Consider the following 16,781-nt stretch of genomic DNA (forward strand, 5'->3'; position numbering starts at 1 on the left):
GTACAGCATAATGAAGACAGTAACAAGTCTGTTTTACACGACTACACTTTTCCCAGCCATCTTGCACTCATAAAGTGAATGTTCTTGACCCTCTTTTCAATTAATGCTTATGGGTGTATAATTTGATCTGTAGAACTGTGTATACAGAGCAAAGTTGGACAATTCTTCAAGCTAAACATGGAGTACAAAGTTCTCATTTGGCCACAGTGAATTCAGAAGGTGCACCACAAAAGGGATACGCAATAACTTGGTCAGAAGGAAGTGGTCGTAGTGTGTACCCAGACTGAGAATATGGAGCTACTTCCCTGCTTCTATCTGCAAAATAAATCTGCTTCTCTCCTTAACTAAACAAAAGCTGTCAGCCAGAAGGCAAGGCTGAGACAAGCAGCAGCCCAGAGATTACAGAAGATCCACTGAAATGTTTGCAGGGATGAACAAAGGTAGCAGAGAAAGGAACTGCTATTGCTTTATGGTCACATAGAGGGCGAGGATGGGGTAGAGAAGAGAACAAGAAAGGAAAAGATAGTAGAAGCAAATAGAACAGCTAAAGACAAAATGGAAATAGCCACAGCTCTGTATATTCTGCAGTATATTCTGCAGTGAAATCTGTGCCTAGTAAAATCCCAGAAACCAAAGAGAAGGCTAAGTGAGATTCCCACTATTTAGGAAGAGGGGCTTCCATGCCTCTACACATTTTTTTTTAAACCTGGTATTTTTGCATTTGTGTGTGTGTGTGTGTACGTGCCTGTGCCAGGAAGTCATGGCGACCTCTGGCAACTCTTACTGGGGCATGGAGGACATTCAGAGAAGTGGCTTGATAGCCTGCCTCTGGCCTCCTGGCCCTGATATTCTCTGGAGGTCTCCCATCCAAATACTTGCCAGGGCTGGCCCTGCTTAGCTTCCGAGATCAGGCTTGCCTGGGCTATCCAGGTCAGGGCCTGTGCCCCCACTCTTGACCAACAGAAGCAAGATAAAGTACACAAAACAAGCAAATACATGACATGTCTCCAGTTTATAGATTCAGCCTCTCTTGGCATGAGGTTGTTCGTGTTTGTGCATGTTTCCTTACATGCAAGCAGCACACATAGCCCAAGTACAAAACACTTTCCACATTCTGTTTCCACGGGCAAACAGAAGCAATGCACTACATGCTGCATCAGTCTAGGATTTCCCAGATTTGTCTAGCAAACCCACATTCCACTGCTCAGCAGTGTGAGAATTTGAAATATTTGGGTTCCAAGAAATCCTTTGCAGGGCTAGATTTTATTCAGAGCAGCACTAACTTCCATCAAGAGGCAGCTTGCGCTTGATATGTCTGTCACTTTAGTGAATCTAAGCAACTGTACATAAAGGAGATACAATGAGTCACGTACGAGGCGGGGTGTGCCCGAAGGTGGCTGACGTGAGCAGAGTTCACAAAATCCACAGCCTTTACAGGGACCTGCCGCTGCCGCCGGGCCTCTATCATGGTCTCCACATCACTGGCAAGGATAACACCATCAGCTCTGGAGTACAAGTAGAGCTCAGGCCAGAAAGAGGGCTGCTTCAACATGGCATCATAATGGCTCTCATGTACAAAGCGGGTCAAAGGATATAACAAGATCCGCAAAGTCACCACCAGAACGGCAAATGACAGGAGGAGGAAGTACTTAACATACACATTGGTTGATTCTAAGACAACCGACAGGGCACGGAGACCACCTCTCAGGTTCTTCCTGCCAGGAGCACTGTCAAACACAGTGCCCACCACTCTCAGGTGCTGGAACTGCCGGTGAGTGTGGAGGAGCTCCACAATGTAACGGTACAGCATGACACCACCATTGCTGAAGACATGAAAGAGCAAGGGCTTCATCTCCATTTTGTAGGCAAAGAGGAGCTCCAACAACTTCTTAGCCAAGTTCTGCAGAGACCTTATACCCATGGATTCTGAAAAGAACACCAACCTCCAGGGAGCTGTGTAGCGGATCACTATGCACCCCTGTGAGGAATACACAAATTTTAGTGTGAGCCATATAATAATACAAAGAATCTGGCAAAATCCCCTCCTCCTGGACTGATAGGACACATCATTTTCTGTAGCTAAAAATTACTCTCCCTAATCCCTTTCACTCAGGGAAATGACAATACTGCTCTATAGATTCATCAGATAATAATTTAACTAGTTAGCAGTGGAAGATAGAGCTTTTCAGAGCCTTGATTGGCCAGGGGACTACAAGCAATATCTCCCTGCTCTGAGGTATATTCAAACTGGATTAAGAGATACTAACTAGCAACAATAACAACAACGAAAAGCAGAAAGAAGATAGATTCAACAGCCCCGCATGCACTCTATGGGCCAAACCAGATCCCCTCCTTTCAGTCTCGCCCCTTGTGGCTCCTCCTTTGCCTCACCTTCTTGGTAGTATGGACACTAGTATCATCTTTACAGGGGAGGGGAGGCAGCATGGTACAGCCCAATCTCAGAAGCTAAGCAAGGTCAGCCCTGGTTAGTACTTGGATAGGAGACCTCCAAGGAAGACTGCAGAGGACAGAAATGGCAAACTGACAGAAATGGCCTCTGCTTCTCTACACTACGCTTGATCTTAGCCAAAAGGCCGAGAAGCGATAGGCCTCTGCTTCACACTTGCCTTGGAAGGCCCTTGCTGGGGTAGCCATAACTTGTCTGTGACTTGACGCATGCAGGGAGGGCGGGATATAAATGCAATAAAATAAAATAAATAAATAAACTTTACTTACACATACATACACACACTCATCTTTATGATCTTAAACAGGCACATGATAGTGATCCTGGAAGGGTAAGCAGCAAAGAAACAGTCCTTCCTTCTCAGTTTCAGCTGTTTCCTTGGAGGTCACTCTGCACCTAGCCTAACTAAACTGGAGCTGATGGAGCAACATCTGTACAGCATAATGCTGTGCATGTTTATATGCTAAAGAGTCAGACAGCAAATACATCTGGATTCTTAAATCCTAACCCCCTCTCACTAATTTAAACTTAGTAACGTGACCGTGCAATAAGTGAACTCAGATCATAGATTTTATATATCTATTACAGGGATGACTTATCCAGACATAGTGCAAAACAGGCATAGAAAGCTGAGGAAACCATCTTGACATGAGACTATGTGCAAGGCTGAATCAGTTATATACATACCTTTATAGAAAGAGAAACCACACTGAGATATATACAGACTGTTAACAGTATGTCACTCATCATCATCATCATAAATAAAATTGCTTCAAACCAACACAGCTACCCAACTGAATCACTCATCATCAAGTTATCCTTTGCTGTAATCCTCACAGTAGACCCATTTACTGTATTAGCATATTGGGGAATAAACCACTGTAAGGCTGCAAAGGATCTTCCCTGGTTTAAAGGTTTCAGACTTTCAAACCCTATTTATCACAGTACTGGAAAATTGTTACAATCAGTCCAATTACAATATTGGAACATAGAGGATCTGACTCAATATATGATAAATGCAATCTGTATTGTATGACAGTCCCAATTGTCAGAGTTGCAAAAAAAGAAAAAGAAAAGTTGTGACACTGCTTTTGCTGCATCATTGAAACAATTCAAATACTGCAAACTCAAGGCAGAATTGACAGCTACTGCGCTGCTTTGAGATTAATCATTTACTGCATTTTCATACTATCCATGTTTGCTAGCCATTAAGTGTGTTATGTTTTAACTAAATGGTATTTATACTTTCAGTCCTCATCGTGACTTTTGAACCACAGCAGTAAATGAAATTTCTGCCAGGACTATATTCCATGTGCTCTCTTAGTTAAGTAACAGCAAGTTCTAGTGATGTCAAGAAATCCACATACGCAGCCTGATTCTATGCATATTTACCTCCAAGTAACTCTTACTGAGTTCAATGGAACTTCCTCTCCATGCCAGTGTGCAGAGGACCACAGCCCTAATTTTCCTCTGTCCAATATGAAAGTCTTCTCATCCAAAGGTTCCCATTCTCTTGATATATCTGTATAGCAACAATGTTTCACCCCAAATCCCAACTTTGAATACTCATCTAAAACATCTTCCTTCTGGGAGCCTGTCTCGGCACTGGACTATCCAGAATGGCATTTTCTAGTATTCCCAGCCAGGTTGTGGAACGGCCTGCCTAGTGAGGTCAGGGAGGCTCCTACCCTTCTAGCTTTCCAGAAACTATGCAAAACTGAATTCAGGAGGGCTTTTTAAACACACACACACAAGAGGACTGTTCTGTAATGAAACATTTTTTCAGAAAGATGATTTGGTAAAAGGATAGGGATTGTGGTCTGTTCTACAGTGTCAAGTATGTACTGTAAATATGATCCTACTATGTAATTCCTGTACTGTTAAATGGGTCATGTTAATAGAACAAAATTCGAGTCCAGTGGCACCTTTAAGACCAACAAAGTTTTATTCAAGGTATAAGCATGCACATGTCTTTAGAGACATCGAAATGGAAACTATCAATCCATACGTATAGGCACAGGGTTAGCAACAAATTATCATATAGCATAATGAAGATGTTTAACAGTTTCAAGGGCCAAACAAGAATAACAAGCTTAGTTTATATGGTTACCATTTGTTTGGGTTTAGTTCTGGGGGGAAACATAGTGAAGGAAATAAATATATCAAAATTGGAGATTGATAGGCAGATGCTCCCTTCTTAACTGTGGAATTCTGAGAGTAATTAACTGAGACCCTGCCATTACGCTCCATCCATCTCCGCTCAAGCATGGAGGTGACCTTATAGCATCCTCTTTTTTGAGGTGGGGCAATTGGCTGTGTAGTGCATCTCCCCTGTCCCCGGACCAGAGAAATACATTCCAATCAACCATTCCAAATCACATTACATTCTACTATTCATTACATTACACTCTACTATTCTAATCTGCTATTCCATTATTGGGATTTAATGGCATAAACAATGTTAGAAGATGAGCAAGTGAATGAGCCTGAGATGACATATTTGATGTTGTTAGGTCCAGTGATCATGTTGTCTGGGTGTATATGGCAGCAAAGCTGGCATCTGGGTTTATTGCAAGCTCTGGTACCAGTGTCCATGTTCAAGTTAGATGTTGTATTATTGTGGGTGAGTTGTTGTTTAAGATTGGGGGACTGTCTGTACACAGGAAAAGGTCTGCCCCTCCCCAGTGCTTGTGAAAGAAAACTGGTGCCTCAGACCAACACAGCTACCCACCTGAATCTAGGGTCATCTTAATATTAAATGCTTTGTTTCAGCTCTGTTATCGTATTTCTGCTCATTCTGACATTTCTGCAATCACAACCTCTATTGTATTGGTTTATTGGATATCCTATTCCTGTTAATTTAAAGTGTCTCATGCTGGGTAATCTACCTTACACCTCAGTGAGAAAGGCCAACTATAGTCTTGGGGTAAGTGCAAACCTATCCTGAATTTATTTTGCTAGGACTACAGAGATAGTCAAATGTGCTCTACAGCCAGTGACTCATGTAGGAGAAGAAACTCTACATACAAATCCTGTACTTTTCAGTTGCAATTATGCTTGTATTATCTTTTAGTTCAGTGCAATAAGAACACATTGAGTAAGACAGCAGGAAAGGCTCTGTACAAGCCTTTTTCACATAAAATCATTTTCAGGTCATGTTGTATAAGCAAAATTGCTGTATACTCATCTGCCACAGCAACTGGCAGAGAGACAAAAAGAGTGCCACACCCAGGGGATTCCCAAGGCTTGGATCTCTAAAACATTATGATCAATTGAAACAGCTAAACGAATATTTGACTTTCAGAATCTCTAAAGCAGAAATAGACATTAATCATGAAACTTTGAGGCATGGGGGGAAAGAAAGGGTCCCTACACATCCTGTGACAAACAGCTGTTATCTAAAGGAAGCCCACAAATATGCGAAGTACATCCACCTATCATACTTTCAAGCGAGATTTTACAAAACAGTAACAATGCAGATAACACTAAAAGAGCTGGTAATCTGGAACTCTTAAAGAGTCTACAAAGTAAACCTGGATCCAAATACAGTTACTCTTTATATTTTAATGTATATAACAAGGTCTCACCAGACAGCCAGTGCGATGTAGTGGTTAGTGTTGGACTAGAATTTCAGAATGGTGGTGGTGGAAAGTGGTGTCAAGTCGCGGTCAATTTATGGAGACCCTGTGTGGTTTTCAAGGCAAGAGAGATTCAGAGGTGGTTTGCCATTGCCTTCCTCTGCATCGCAACCTTGGTATTCCTTGGTGGTCTCCCATCCAAATACTAACCAGGGCCGACCTTGCTTAGCTTCTAAGATCTGAGAAGATCAGACTAGCAAGGTCTTTCTAGGTCAAGGCAGAATTTGGGAGAAAATAAGACAGAGAGGGGAAAACAAACTTGACCCAATACCTGGAATCAAGAACTGCAAGGGTAAGAAAAAAGCCTGATAAAGGGCCAATATTGAAAACCTAGTATATATTTATTATATACAAAAATACATGTATTTATTAGAAAGACAGTTAAAAACATATAAGGGCCCAATGAAAGCCTTCCAATTCAGGTCACTTATCAGAATTTGGGAGACCCAGGTTCAAATCCCCATTCTGGCATGGAAGTTCACTGGGTGACCTTGGGCCAGTCACTCTCAGCCAAACCTACTTAAGAGCATTGTTGTGAGGATTAAAGTGAGAAGAGGAGAATTATGTAAACCATTTTGAGTGCCCATTGAGAACAAAGGCAGGGTTTAAGTGAAGAAAATAAACAAACTACTTTCACTGTACAAGAGGTAAACAACTCTGCAATGAATCATGCAAGAAAAGTTTAGCTAGCCTTCAAGGAACAATTAGATCTAATAGTGGTTTTTCGCAATCTTATATTTAGTCTGCAAGCAAAGTGGATGGACAGGAAATGTGTACTTTGTACCAGTCCTGGGAATAGTCAAGCATAAAAACCACCACCCTAGATTTTTGAAGAAGATTGTTAATCAAAAAGAGAAGAAATTTGCATAGCCTATCGAGCGAGCAGAGGCGTGACCTAACCAGTTCCTGGATGACTTCTCCCCACTGAAGGAGAAAGAGAAACATGTGGACTAAAACTATCACAGGAAAGATAAAAGAATAACAGATGCTCCAAAAACAAATACTGCAAAGTGCATTCCGGGGTCTCTGCATGCACCCACAATGTTTCTTCCCCCCCCAAAAAAAAACCACTGGAGTACCTGAACCATAGCACAATCAACAAGAGGGCACTACTCACCTTCTTAAGGTAGATGGTGCTGTACTTCATTAGATACTGATCTTTGCAGCCAGCCCACCCAAGCAGTATCACCACAGGGAGATTGTATTTATTTACGTCCTCAGCACTAGCACCTGAAAAGGCAGAAGAATGAAGTTTGCATGTCAATCAATCAGAAGCTTTATTGGCACATTGACAGAACACACAGCAGGGAGACAAGGATACCTCCTTTACCCTTGCAACTAAAACAATCATCTCCTCTTAGTAGCACAACAGAGAAATTTAGCTACAGATTCCATGATCTCAGGATTATGGGAAGATAATAGTGAAACGATCTTATAATCATCAGATTGCCCTACTTGCCTCTGATAAAGAAGTTTGCATGTCTCAACACAAACAAGAGGAGCCACAGCAAATGAAAGAAAACACACACTCACGAATGCACCAAACTGCCCTATCCCAAGCTAGAACCACTGGCCTGCCAAGGTCAGTATTATCCGCTCTGACCGGCAGCTGCCAGCAACTCTCCAAGGAGCCAGGTTTTTCACATCACCTACTACCATGTGATTCTGTTAACTGGAGACACCAGGGAACAGATTTAGGTCCTTCTATATGAAAAGCCAGTGCTGTACCACTGAGCCACGGCCCACTCACTGCCCTCCACCCTTTACAATGCAATCTCTGTCCCACCTCCTGGTGACGTGGGCTCCACTTTACACCCCACACCGTCAAGCATCCTGGCACCAGAAACAGATCAGGGAGCTCAGCCTCAGATCAAACCCCGAAGAACCGGAAGGAAAGGCAGCGCTCAGCATCTTCCAGCTTCCACATTCACTCAGCTTGCAGCCGCCCCCGGAATTCCGTATCAGACAGTCGTCCCGGAGCTCGATCGCTTACCTACGCTTCCCTCGGGCGGGTCAGAAGGCATCTCCACAGCACACCCAAACTCTTCGGCTCTCACCGCCATCCTTGCACCTACTCTCAACAGTCCGCCACTCCACTCAGAATTTCCGCCACTACCGCTTCCGGTCATTGCTACCAAAACCTCCCGCCTCTTTCCATGACTCTTCCAGCAAATCTAGAGGAACATCCAAGCACGCGATCGGCAAGTCTGTGACCTCACTTCCTTAGTAACCGGAATGCTGCTTAGCGACGCAGCGACCTTAGCAACCCGTCTTCTCTCAAAAACAAACAAAACGAACAGCGCGAAGGAGACTCGTTCGAGGTTTTGAAACAATCCAAAAAAGAAGAGTTTCGGGTCTTTAGGTGTGGAACGACGACTAAAGCAGTTTATATAGGCCAGGGTCAGGCCTCGTGAGAGACAAGATACACGGTACATTTGAGTATACGCACGCGGAGATTGGGATAGGTGGGACGAATATATGGAGGCACAATGACAGAGGGTGGTGGGAGGGAAATGTCAGGCAGGCAGCCGTGCCTTCCTTCTATGAACTGAGATGCTAGCGTCCGAACCTAGAAACCATGCCCATACTAAACCTGTGGGGATATGATGTGGAGATTCAGTGGTGAAAAACTGTGCTCGTTTTCCTTGTGTTTGTTTAATGTGCTCACCATCGCAAATTCAGGGGCTGAGCTTTGGCAGAAAACCGGGCTGTGACGGAATAAAAATTCCAAATGTCAGATATAGGTTGCAACAAGTAGAGGGGTTTTGTTTTGTTGCTTGGGGTGCTTTGGAGGGGGGTTTCCCTGCGATTTTAACAACTGCACGATGGAGCAGTTCAGACACTGGGTAATTTGATCCTTGATTTCTTTCTGCAGAAAACTCATCATAAATCTAAATGGAATAAGCTGCAAGCAACATAGTACTATGCTGGACTTTTAAAAAAAATAAAATCTTTTTTTAATCTATGTTTGTGTAGTGGCTAGCTATTGTTTTTCCAGGGCCTTCACCAAAGAGAACATCAGGCTAAAAAAGGAACCACAAGGTCAATCTATTTTTTTAGGCATGTTTCCGTCTGTTTTTCTTACATTGATGAAGAAAAACCTCTTTAGTCAAAGGAGTGCTGCAGTTATTAATGGACATTGTTATGGCATAGCAGATGCACAATTAAACCAGAGTTTCTCATGAAGATGGAATAGTAAATGGGATAGATTGTTTTCTTCAGGTGATAGGACTGGTTGAGTATATATGGAGGAGTCACAGTCCTTTGGCTAAAAACATATCTTTTACTTGCATTTTACAATTAATATAACAGAACTGATTATATACCTTCTGCTCAGCTTGTGCAAGGCTTTGCACAAGCTAAGACTGGCCCACTGGCAATGCTCCCTCTAAGCTATGGAGTCTTGTGAACAAAAATTCTACTTTGTGAGCTACTGGCATTAAAGTTGTGAGTGAGCGATTTGGCTACTGCATAGATTAGTTTGCTCTGGAGCTATCATTCCTGAGCCAAGACAAAAATGTGTGAGCCAGAAGCTCACACTAACTCAGCTTAAAGGGGTCACTCTGCCTGTTCCACTGTTTTGGGGTCAAAGCTTTTTTGATCTGCAGGTAGGGAGAAGAATAATTCAGGTGTAGTTTGAGGGTTAACAGACCAATGGACAATGTGTAAAACAGATTAAGCAGGATGCTTTAAATTGTTTTAACCTTTTTTAAAATAAACAATCTTATTATTTTCAGACAAACAAATATGAGAGCAGTACATCTTCATTATAACTAATTAATATACCTCATACGTGAATATCTATTTACCTATTACCATGTAGCCAACTCTAATTCTTGCAACTCTAAATTTTAATAATATATATTTCCTGCTAGTTAAGCATTGATTAAACTTTATTTTGCCATCTATTATAAGCCTCTACCTAATAGTCAAGATGCTCTTCTCTTAAATTAATTCAACATATATTGTATTTTTCTTCAGTTTCCCTTGACAATCTTTATGAACCTGGTCAATTTAAATTAATCTTCTACTAATACGCTTTAAAATGTTATAGGTATATAAGCAAATTACACATACAAAATATTTCCCTAAAATTTTACCAATACACCAAAGATTTGAGCCACTGTTATCCTGGTACACATACAAAGTCATTCCCTGGCCCACTCTTATTTATATAGCTTCATCGTCTTCTTTTTTTTTATTCTTTCTTTTCATTTATTTATGCCCCCCCCATAGGGGATTTTTTAATTGCATTTTCTATAAACAACAACGAAATTAGGAAGGGAATCTACAAACTATAAGAGAAAGTAAAAAAAACCCACTAAAAACCCAAGAGATGATGGTCATACATACTGCTTAACAAGTTAGCTTTTAACTCCATATTCGATTCAAGTCCATTGAATGTGGTCATCTAATAATCAATTTAAACTGATATAAAAGTATAAACACCACCGTTTCTGACTTCTTAAAAAGCAAAATAAGAAATAATTATAATAATACATTGTAAGAGATTTCAGAGTGCAATAACATTTCATTTTTTATATTTTTTTCTTTCTCAAATGATAGCTTGTCTTCGGGCCTGCTGCCCCCAATTTAGAGTCTGAGTTTTCATCTGAGGATGCCACTGCTCCCTCTTCTTCACTTTCTTTGTTGCTGTCCTCTTCCTCCACTTCTACTTCTCCTGTTGGTCGACTATGTTGATGCAAAAATTCACGTGCCTTTTCAACAGAATCAATTTTTTCTTTCTTGTTCATAAATTTAAAGATTGCGCTTTCAGGTATAATCCATCTGTAGGGGATGTTGTTCTTCTGTAGAAATACTACGAAGTCTCTATATTTTCTTCTTTTCCTTCTTATTTCAAACGAGATGTCCTTCAGTACTTTTATTTCTTTGTCTTTGATTTTCAAGGTAGATTCATTTGTTGCGTTGAGGATTTGATCTCTCACTTGTCTTCTGGAGAAACTTATTATCACTTCCCCTGGCAGATTATTCTTTCTTGTAAATTCTGGATACAACCTACAGATCGTATCAATTTCGCTTTGTAGTATATCTGTTTTTATATCTGCCATAGGGCCTAATGAATCACACATAGTCTGTTTCAGATTCTCTCCCTTCTCTTCTGGAACACCTTGAAATCTTAAGACAGCTTGCTCTCTCCATTTGCAGCTGTAACACATGAGACTCCTCTGTCAGTCTCTTTTTTCCCATCGCCTACAATTGTTTTTTAAGCTTCTTAGTATTGGCATCCATCTCTTTCACTTCTTGTTCCGTTTTTTCGGCTATCTCAGTTAATTGGGTTTGCTGTCCATTGAATTTTTGATGCAGTGCCATGACCTGTTCCAGCAGAGGGTGCAGTGCTTCCGTCAGTATTTTTTGCAGCTCTGTAGTTGTGTCCTGTCTAGTCACAGAACTCGCTGGGCTGGCAGTTCCAGCAAGAAGCTTAGGTTTTACTTGCTTGTCTTTCTCATCCTTCCTCGTGGGCGCCATGTTTGGGAAACTGTTTACTTTTTGTAAAAAGTTATCACAGTCTCTGGTACTCATATATCAGCCTGATAAGTTCGTAAATGCTTTTTATTTCAGTCCATCTTGCTTCATTAGCCCACCCCCCCTTTTCGTAATGGCTCAAAGTTCGCTTAGTTTTTCTTAGCGGGGGAGAGTTCCCCCCCTCGCTTTCAAAAGGGAGGTTTTCGCTCAATTTTCGGTGTTTTTCTCTTAAACTTTAACTCACTTTTCGATAAATCCGCTTTTGTTTTCAATTCACTCAGCCACCAAACGCTTGTTCCGATGTGTGATTTCTAGTTCCCATTCGGGATGAGCGCAGGGGACGCTCTTTTACTTTTGGGGGGATTTAAATATCCCCCGGATTTTTTTTTACACTTTTCAGATTTTTGTGCACACCTGGGGACTGCCCCAAGTGCGCAGGAAAATCTGCCTGCCCCCCAGGTGCCCCCGATGTGCGGATTTAGATATCCGCACGCAGGGGGCGCCTTTCGCTATTAGTATATAGATAATGCATTCTCTGTGGGGCTGCCCTTGAAGACAGTCCAGAAGCTACAGTTGGTGGAGAATGCTGCAGCCAGAGTGTTGACTGGAGTAGTCATAGGAACCGTATCACTCCAGTCTTGTTCCACCTACACTGGCTTCCAGTTTGCTTCCAGGCTCAATTCAAGGTGCTGTCACTGACCTTTAAAGCCCTGCACAACCTGGGACTAATATACTTTAAGGACCGCCTTCTCCCATATGAACCTACCCCCTCATTCTGGTCATCCTCAGAGGCCATGCTTTTGGTTGCCCCCACCATCTGAGACTAGATGGGTGACAACCTGAGAAAGGGTCTTCTCCATCAAGGCAGCAAAACTTTGGAACTATGTCCCCAGGGAAATTTGCCTGTCTCCTTCTATCAGAGTCTTTCACCAGCATGTGAAGATATTTTTTTTGTCTAGCATACCCCCAGTAAGTTTTTGACCCTTCTAGTGTTATGTATGTTAATTGAATTTTATATTTTAAACTGTACTTTGTTTAAATGTTTTTACGTTCACCGACTTGTGCACCCTGATTGGGTAGAAAAGCAGCATAAAAATGTTTTAGAAGGAGGAGGAGACTGGATTTATACCCCGCCCCTTCACTACCCAAAGGTGTCTCAGAGCGGCTTACGAACTCCTTTCCCTTCCCCTCCCCACAACAGACACCCTGTGAGGTAGGTGGGACTGAGAGAGCTCTGACAGAAACTGCTCTTTTTCAAGAAAAACAGGTTGCTTACCAGTAACTGGTGATCTTCGAGTGGTCATCTGTGCATTCACACACTAGATCCCATTGGTGTGAAGCACAGAGACCACGAAGAAGATCAGCTCTTACCAGAACTATGGTTTGTCCAAGGTCATCCAGCCAGGTACAAGTGGAGGAGTGGGGAATCAAACCCGGTTCTCCCAGATTAGAGTCCGTGCACTTAACCACTACACCAAACTGGCTCTTTAAATAAATAAACAGTGGAACCAAGCCTATATACCTTTATTATTTAATAATATATACTGATTATAGGCATAGAAGCTCTGCCAAAAAAGGGGGGGTCAGCCCTTAATTTGGCAACTTCTTTCAGATCCCTTATACCAACTCAGTCTAGAAGATACAGATTTCTTATTTCTGGGACAGGCCTGTGTTTTGTTAGTGCTTTTTATATATTCCACCATGCTTCATAAGCCTTAGGTTTCTTTTTTGTAAAAGAAACATACATCCAGAGGGCAGATTTCCATGTTCCATGTGTAACTCTGAATCAGATATATCTTTTTTTCCTTGGGCTGTCATCTCATTGATATCCAGAAGTTAGCTGTGCAGTCTGCAAACCAACATTTGTCCTTCAATAACCTCCATCTACTACACAGAAGAGAAGGGGAGTGGTGTAGGTGAAAACCACCATGTGTCTGGAATAAAGGAGATAGATGTGCAGTTGCTACAGCCTTGTCAGAGCTGCTCTATGGTTTGCCTTGAGAAAATGTGCTTTCCTTGCTGGTAGGTTTAGGCTACTTTTATCATCCAGGAATACAGGTGAATATAATAATAGTGAGAATTTCTGCTAATGGAAAGTTGGCACTCTTCAGTTCCCCTCTCCCACAGCAGACCTCCAGGTTTACCCTTTGTACTATTTTGGGGGGGAGGGGTGGCAGGTCCTGCAGGACAAACATTTGTGAGAGACCTGTGGGCTCTAGGGTGGGAAAAGGCAGAAAAGTACAGTTATGCTAACAGAAGTACATTCTGGTACACAAATTAGCAGGATTCACTAGCTTTTCAGATAGGATCATTATGTGGTCTTTCAACCTTCTCCCCTGTGACTGCTTTTATGTTGCAAGTGCTGCAATCAAGAAGCTGAAGATTATTAATTTTTAGCAGTGAGAAGACTCACAGCTTTGTAGAAAAAGGAAGTTTGTGTCCATCTGTCGCCCCCTTCCCCTAGTATAGAGAAGTTAATTTAGAATCAGATCTGAGATTGTTTCAGGTGGTAAAGTTCTTTTAACTAGATCAGCGTTGAGGACATTGGAGCACTTTATGGAGCAATAAATTTAACGTGGATGTCCCCTATGAAAAATCACTTCTCCCAAAACGCAAATATCAGCTACAAGGCTTACAAGTAACATTTCATAAATATTCTGCAAATCAAATGAATGAGACTCATGTTTCACCTCTTTCCTCCAAAAGGCTGCTACAGCTGCTCCCCTGTCAGTGCTAATGTTTGTTATGGCTAATAACACTTTCAATCACAAGTATTTGAGGGAAATTGATTTATTTTACACCTTCTCCTCTGCTGAAAATGCTCTGCCAAGGACAAAAGCTCCTACAGACCACAGGTTGTTAATTCCCTGATGGATTCCTATGCTTCTCTCAGCATTGCTTCTTTATATGCTGTTGAAGGAACTGATGAAAAATACACAATATGAGGATCTATAGGTCTTCCAAAAATTTAATTTAGCCTACACTGTTGTGACTCTGTAAAAGTTATTTCTAAACTTCTGTGTCCATGTGAAACAATTCTGAGATTCTTCCACCTGTTTGTAGGACAGATATATGCAGAAGACATTCAGTGATTCTTATAAATATTCATAGATTTTCAAACCCAAAGATGTACAAAATAAACTACAGCTTGAATGGGGTTCAAACGAATGCAGCAAACTTAGAAATGTGAAGGCCCAGGGGGAAATCCCAAGAAAAACTGCAAGAAACAACCCAGTTGTTGTGTGTGCCCCCTCCCCACCATGTTTCCCTCCCAATATTCCCTCCCTCCTCCTGGCAGCCCCCCTATCCTCTCCCTTTTCCCTGCTTCATTTTCTGCTTCTCATCCATTCACCAGCATACCTTTTATCTGCTTCCCATCTTCAGCTATATTTATTAACTTCATTTATACCCAACCTTTTTCCATGGTGGGGAGGGGGACCAAAACAGCTTATATTATTCTCCTCTCCTCTTTTTTAGCTGCACAATAACCCTGTGAGGTAGGTTAAGCTGAAAGTATGTGAATGGCTCAAAATCACCCAGTGAGTTTCCACAGCCAGATGGGGATCTGAACCTGGTCTCACACACCCTAATCTGAAGTTCTCACCGCTATACCACACTGGCTTTTGTAGGATGCCTGCTGTTGAACAGTAGTACGCAGCTAAACATAGTTGGTCTTGCAGACTGGGTGGTGTCAAGCAGTGGATGCTGCCAGGCCTAGGGTTGTCAACTTCAAGGTGAGACCTGGAGATCTCCTGGAATTACAACTGATCTCCAGACAACAGAGATCCGTCCCCCTGGAGAAAATGGCTGCCAGCCGACCTACCTTTTATCTGACCCCCATCTTCATCTATATTTATTACTAACTTTTCTTCACAATGGGGACCCAAAGCAACTTACATCATTTTCCACTACTCCATTTTAGTCTGAGTGTTGGTGACTAGCCCAAGGTCACCCAGTCAGCTCCACAGCAAAAAGGGGATTCAAACCTGGGTCTCCTATATCTTAGTCTAAAACTGTAACCAGATCCTACTCTAAAACTCCCAGATCCTAGTCTAAAACTCTAACAACTACACCATGCTGGCTTTCATAGCATGGCTGCTTTTAACAGTAGCAAGCAGCTGGGCATGGGTGAGTCATGCAAGTAAATGGCAGCAAGTCACCCAGTGTTTGCTAGCAAGGTGGCCCTCATAAATCTTCCCCCTTAAAGGTCAAAACAACCCTAGAAAAGGCCTTGCCCCCTTCCCCTGGCTTTTACTGGCAGAAATCAAGGCTTAAACACTGGCTATACTGTTGTGGTTGTCTAGCAACAGCCACAGAGGGCATTCATTTCTTAAAGGTATAGAAACTGTTTCTATGATGGGGTGGGTGGGTTCATTGTATTGTTTTCTAAAATTTCAGATTTTTCTGCAAACTTTTCTCACGTTTGTTGAAAGATCTATCTTACCTGTTCATAGCTTCAGTATCTGGATTTACGTATCCACATATTTGGCCACACTGAGAATTAGATATGTACTTTTTTCACCTATGTTATAAAAATCATACATGATCCTAATATGTAAAGTAAAGGAGTTATTGTCTCTCATCTCTGTGAATATATAACTTGGCCTCAAAGTAAGGAACACTGTGACATCACCACACTTCAGGACATACATAAGACAATGGTTGAATTCTTCCTGATTTGGATAACAATTCATGGCTGTTGATATACAGGTGTGACTATCATTCTATCTTCAAACTCCAATTCTCAGCCCCAAGACCTTCTATTTCAGCCTGCTGTGAGATGTTTTGTTTTTAACCCAATCTCTCTGCATCTAATTCATCATGACCCATTGGCACATTTTGAACATTTATGGTGTGATTGCCCTAAAAAGAAGCTCTTATGCCCAAATCAATTTTACAAATTAGCTTCATCATCAATTACAGCATACCAAAAATTACATATGGGTGGAAATCATCTTGAAATTTGGAGTTCCAATAAATTAAAAAGGTAGACTATCATATCCTCCCCCAAATTCAACATGCTTTGAACATGTACTTAGTATATAAATTTCCAGATCTTATTAAACCATCCTGATCTCGGTGCTTTTTTGTTTGTCTAGCTTATTGCAATACAAATACAGGTATTTCTTTGTATTGGTAATGTTTTTTGTGTCTTTATCATATTTTGTGTGAGTGATGTGTTTTACTCTGGA

The 16,781-nt window shown here is 41.6% G+C and overlaps 1 protein-coding gene across 1 annotated transcript; it reads right to left on the bottom strand.

Moving 5' to 3' along the window:
- Positions 1-1,013: 1,013 nt before the first annotated feature.
- On the bottom strand, positions 1,014-8,187 carry TMEM53 (transmembrane protein 53). The gene is made up of 3 exons (XM_015408290.1): positions 8,099-8,187; positions 7,223-7,335; positions 1,014-1,978 (listed from the first exon to the last, which is right to left on the bottom strand). Exons 1-3 carry the CDS (start codon positions 8,166-8,168, stop codon positions 1,319-1,321), a joined length of 843 nt encoding a protein of 280 aa, XP_015263776.1. The 5' UTR covers positions 8,169-8,187; the 3' UTR covers positions 1,014-1,318.
- Positions 8,188-16,781: the final 8,594 nt, after the last annotated feature.

Source organism: Gekko japonicus, unplaced genomic scaffold (genome assembly GCF_001447785.1).
Source record: "Gekko japonicus isolate JY-2015 unplaced genomic scaffold, Gekko_japonicus_V1.1 scaffold258, whole genome shotgun sequence".
NCBI lineage: Eukaryota > Metazoa > Chordata > Lepidosauria > Squamata > Gekkonidae > Gekko > Gekko japonicus.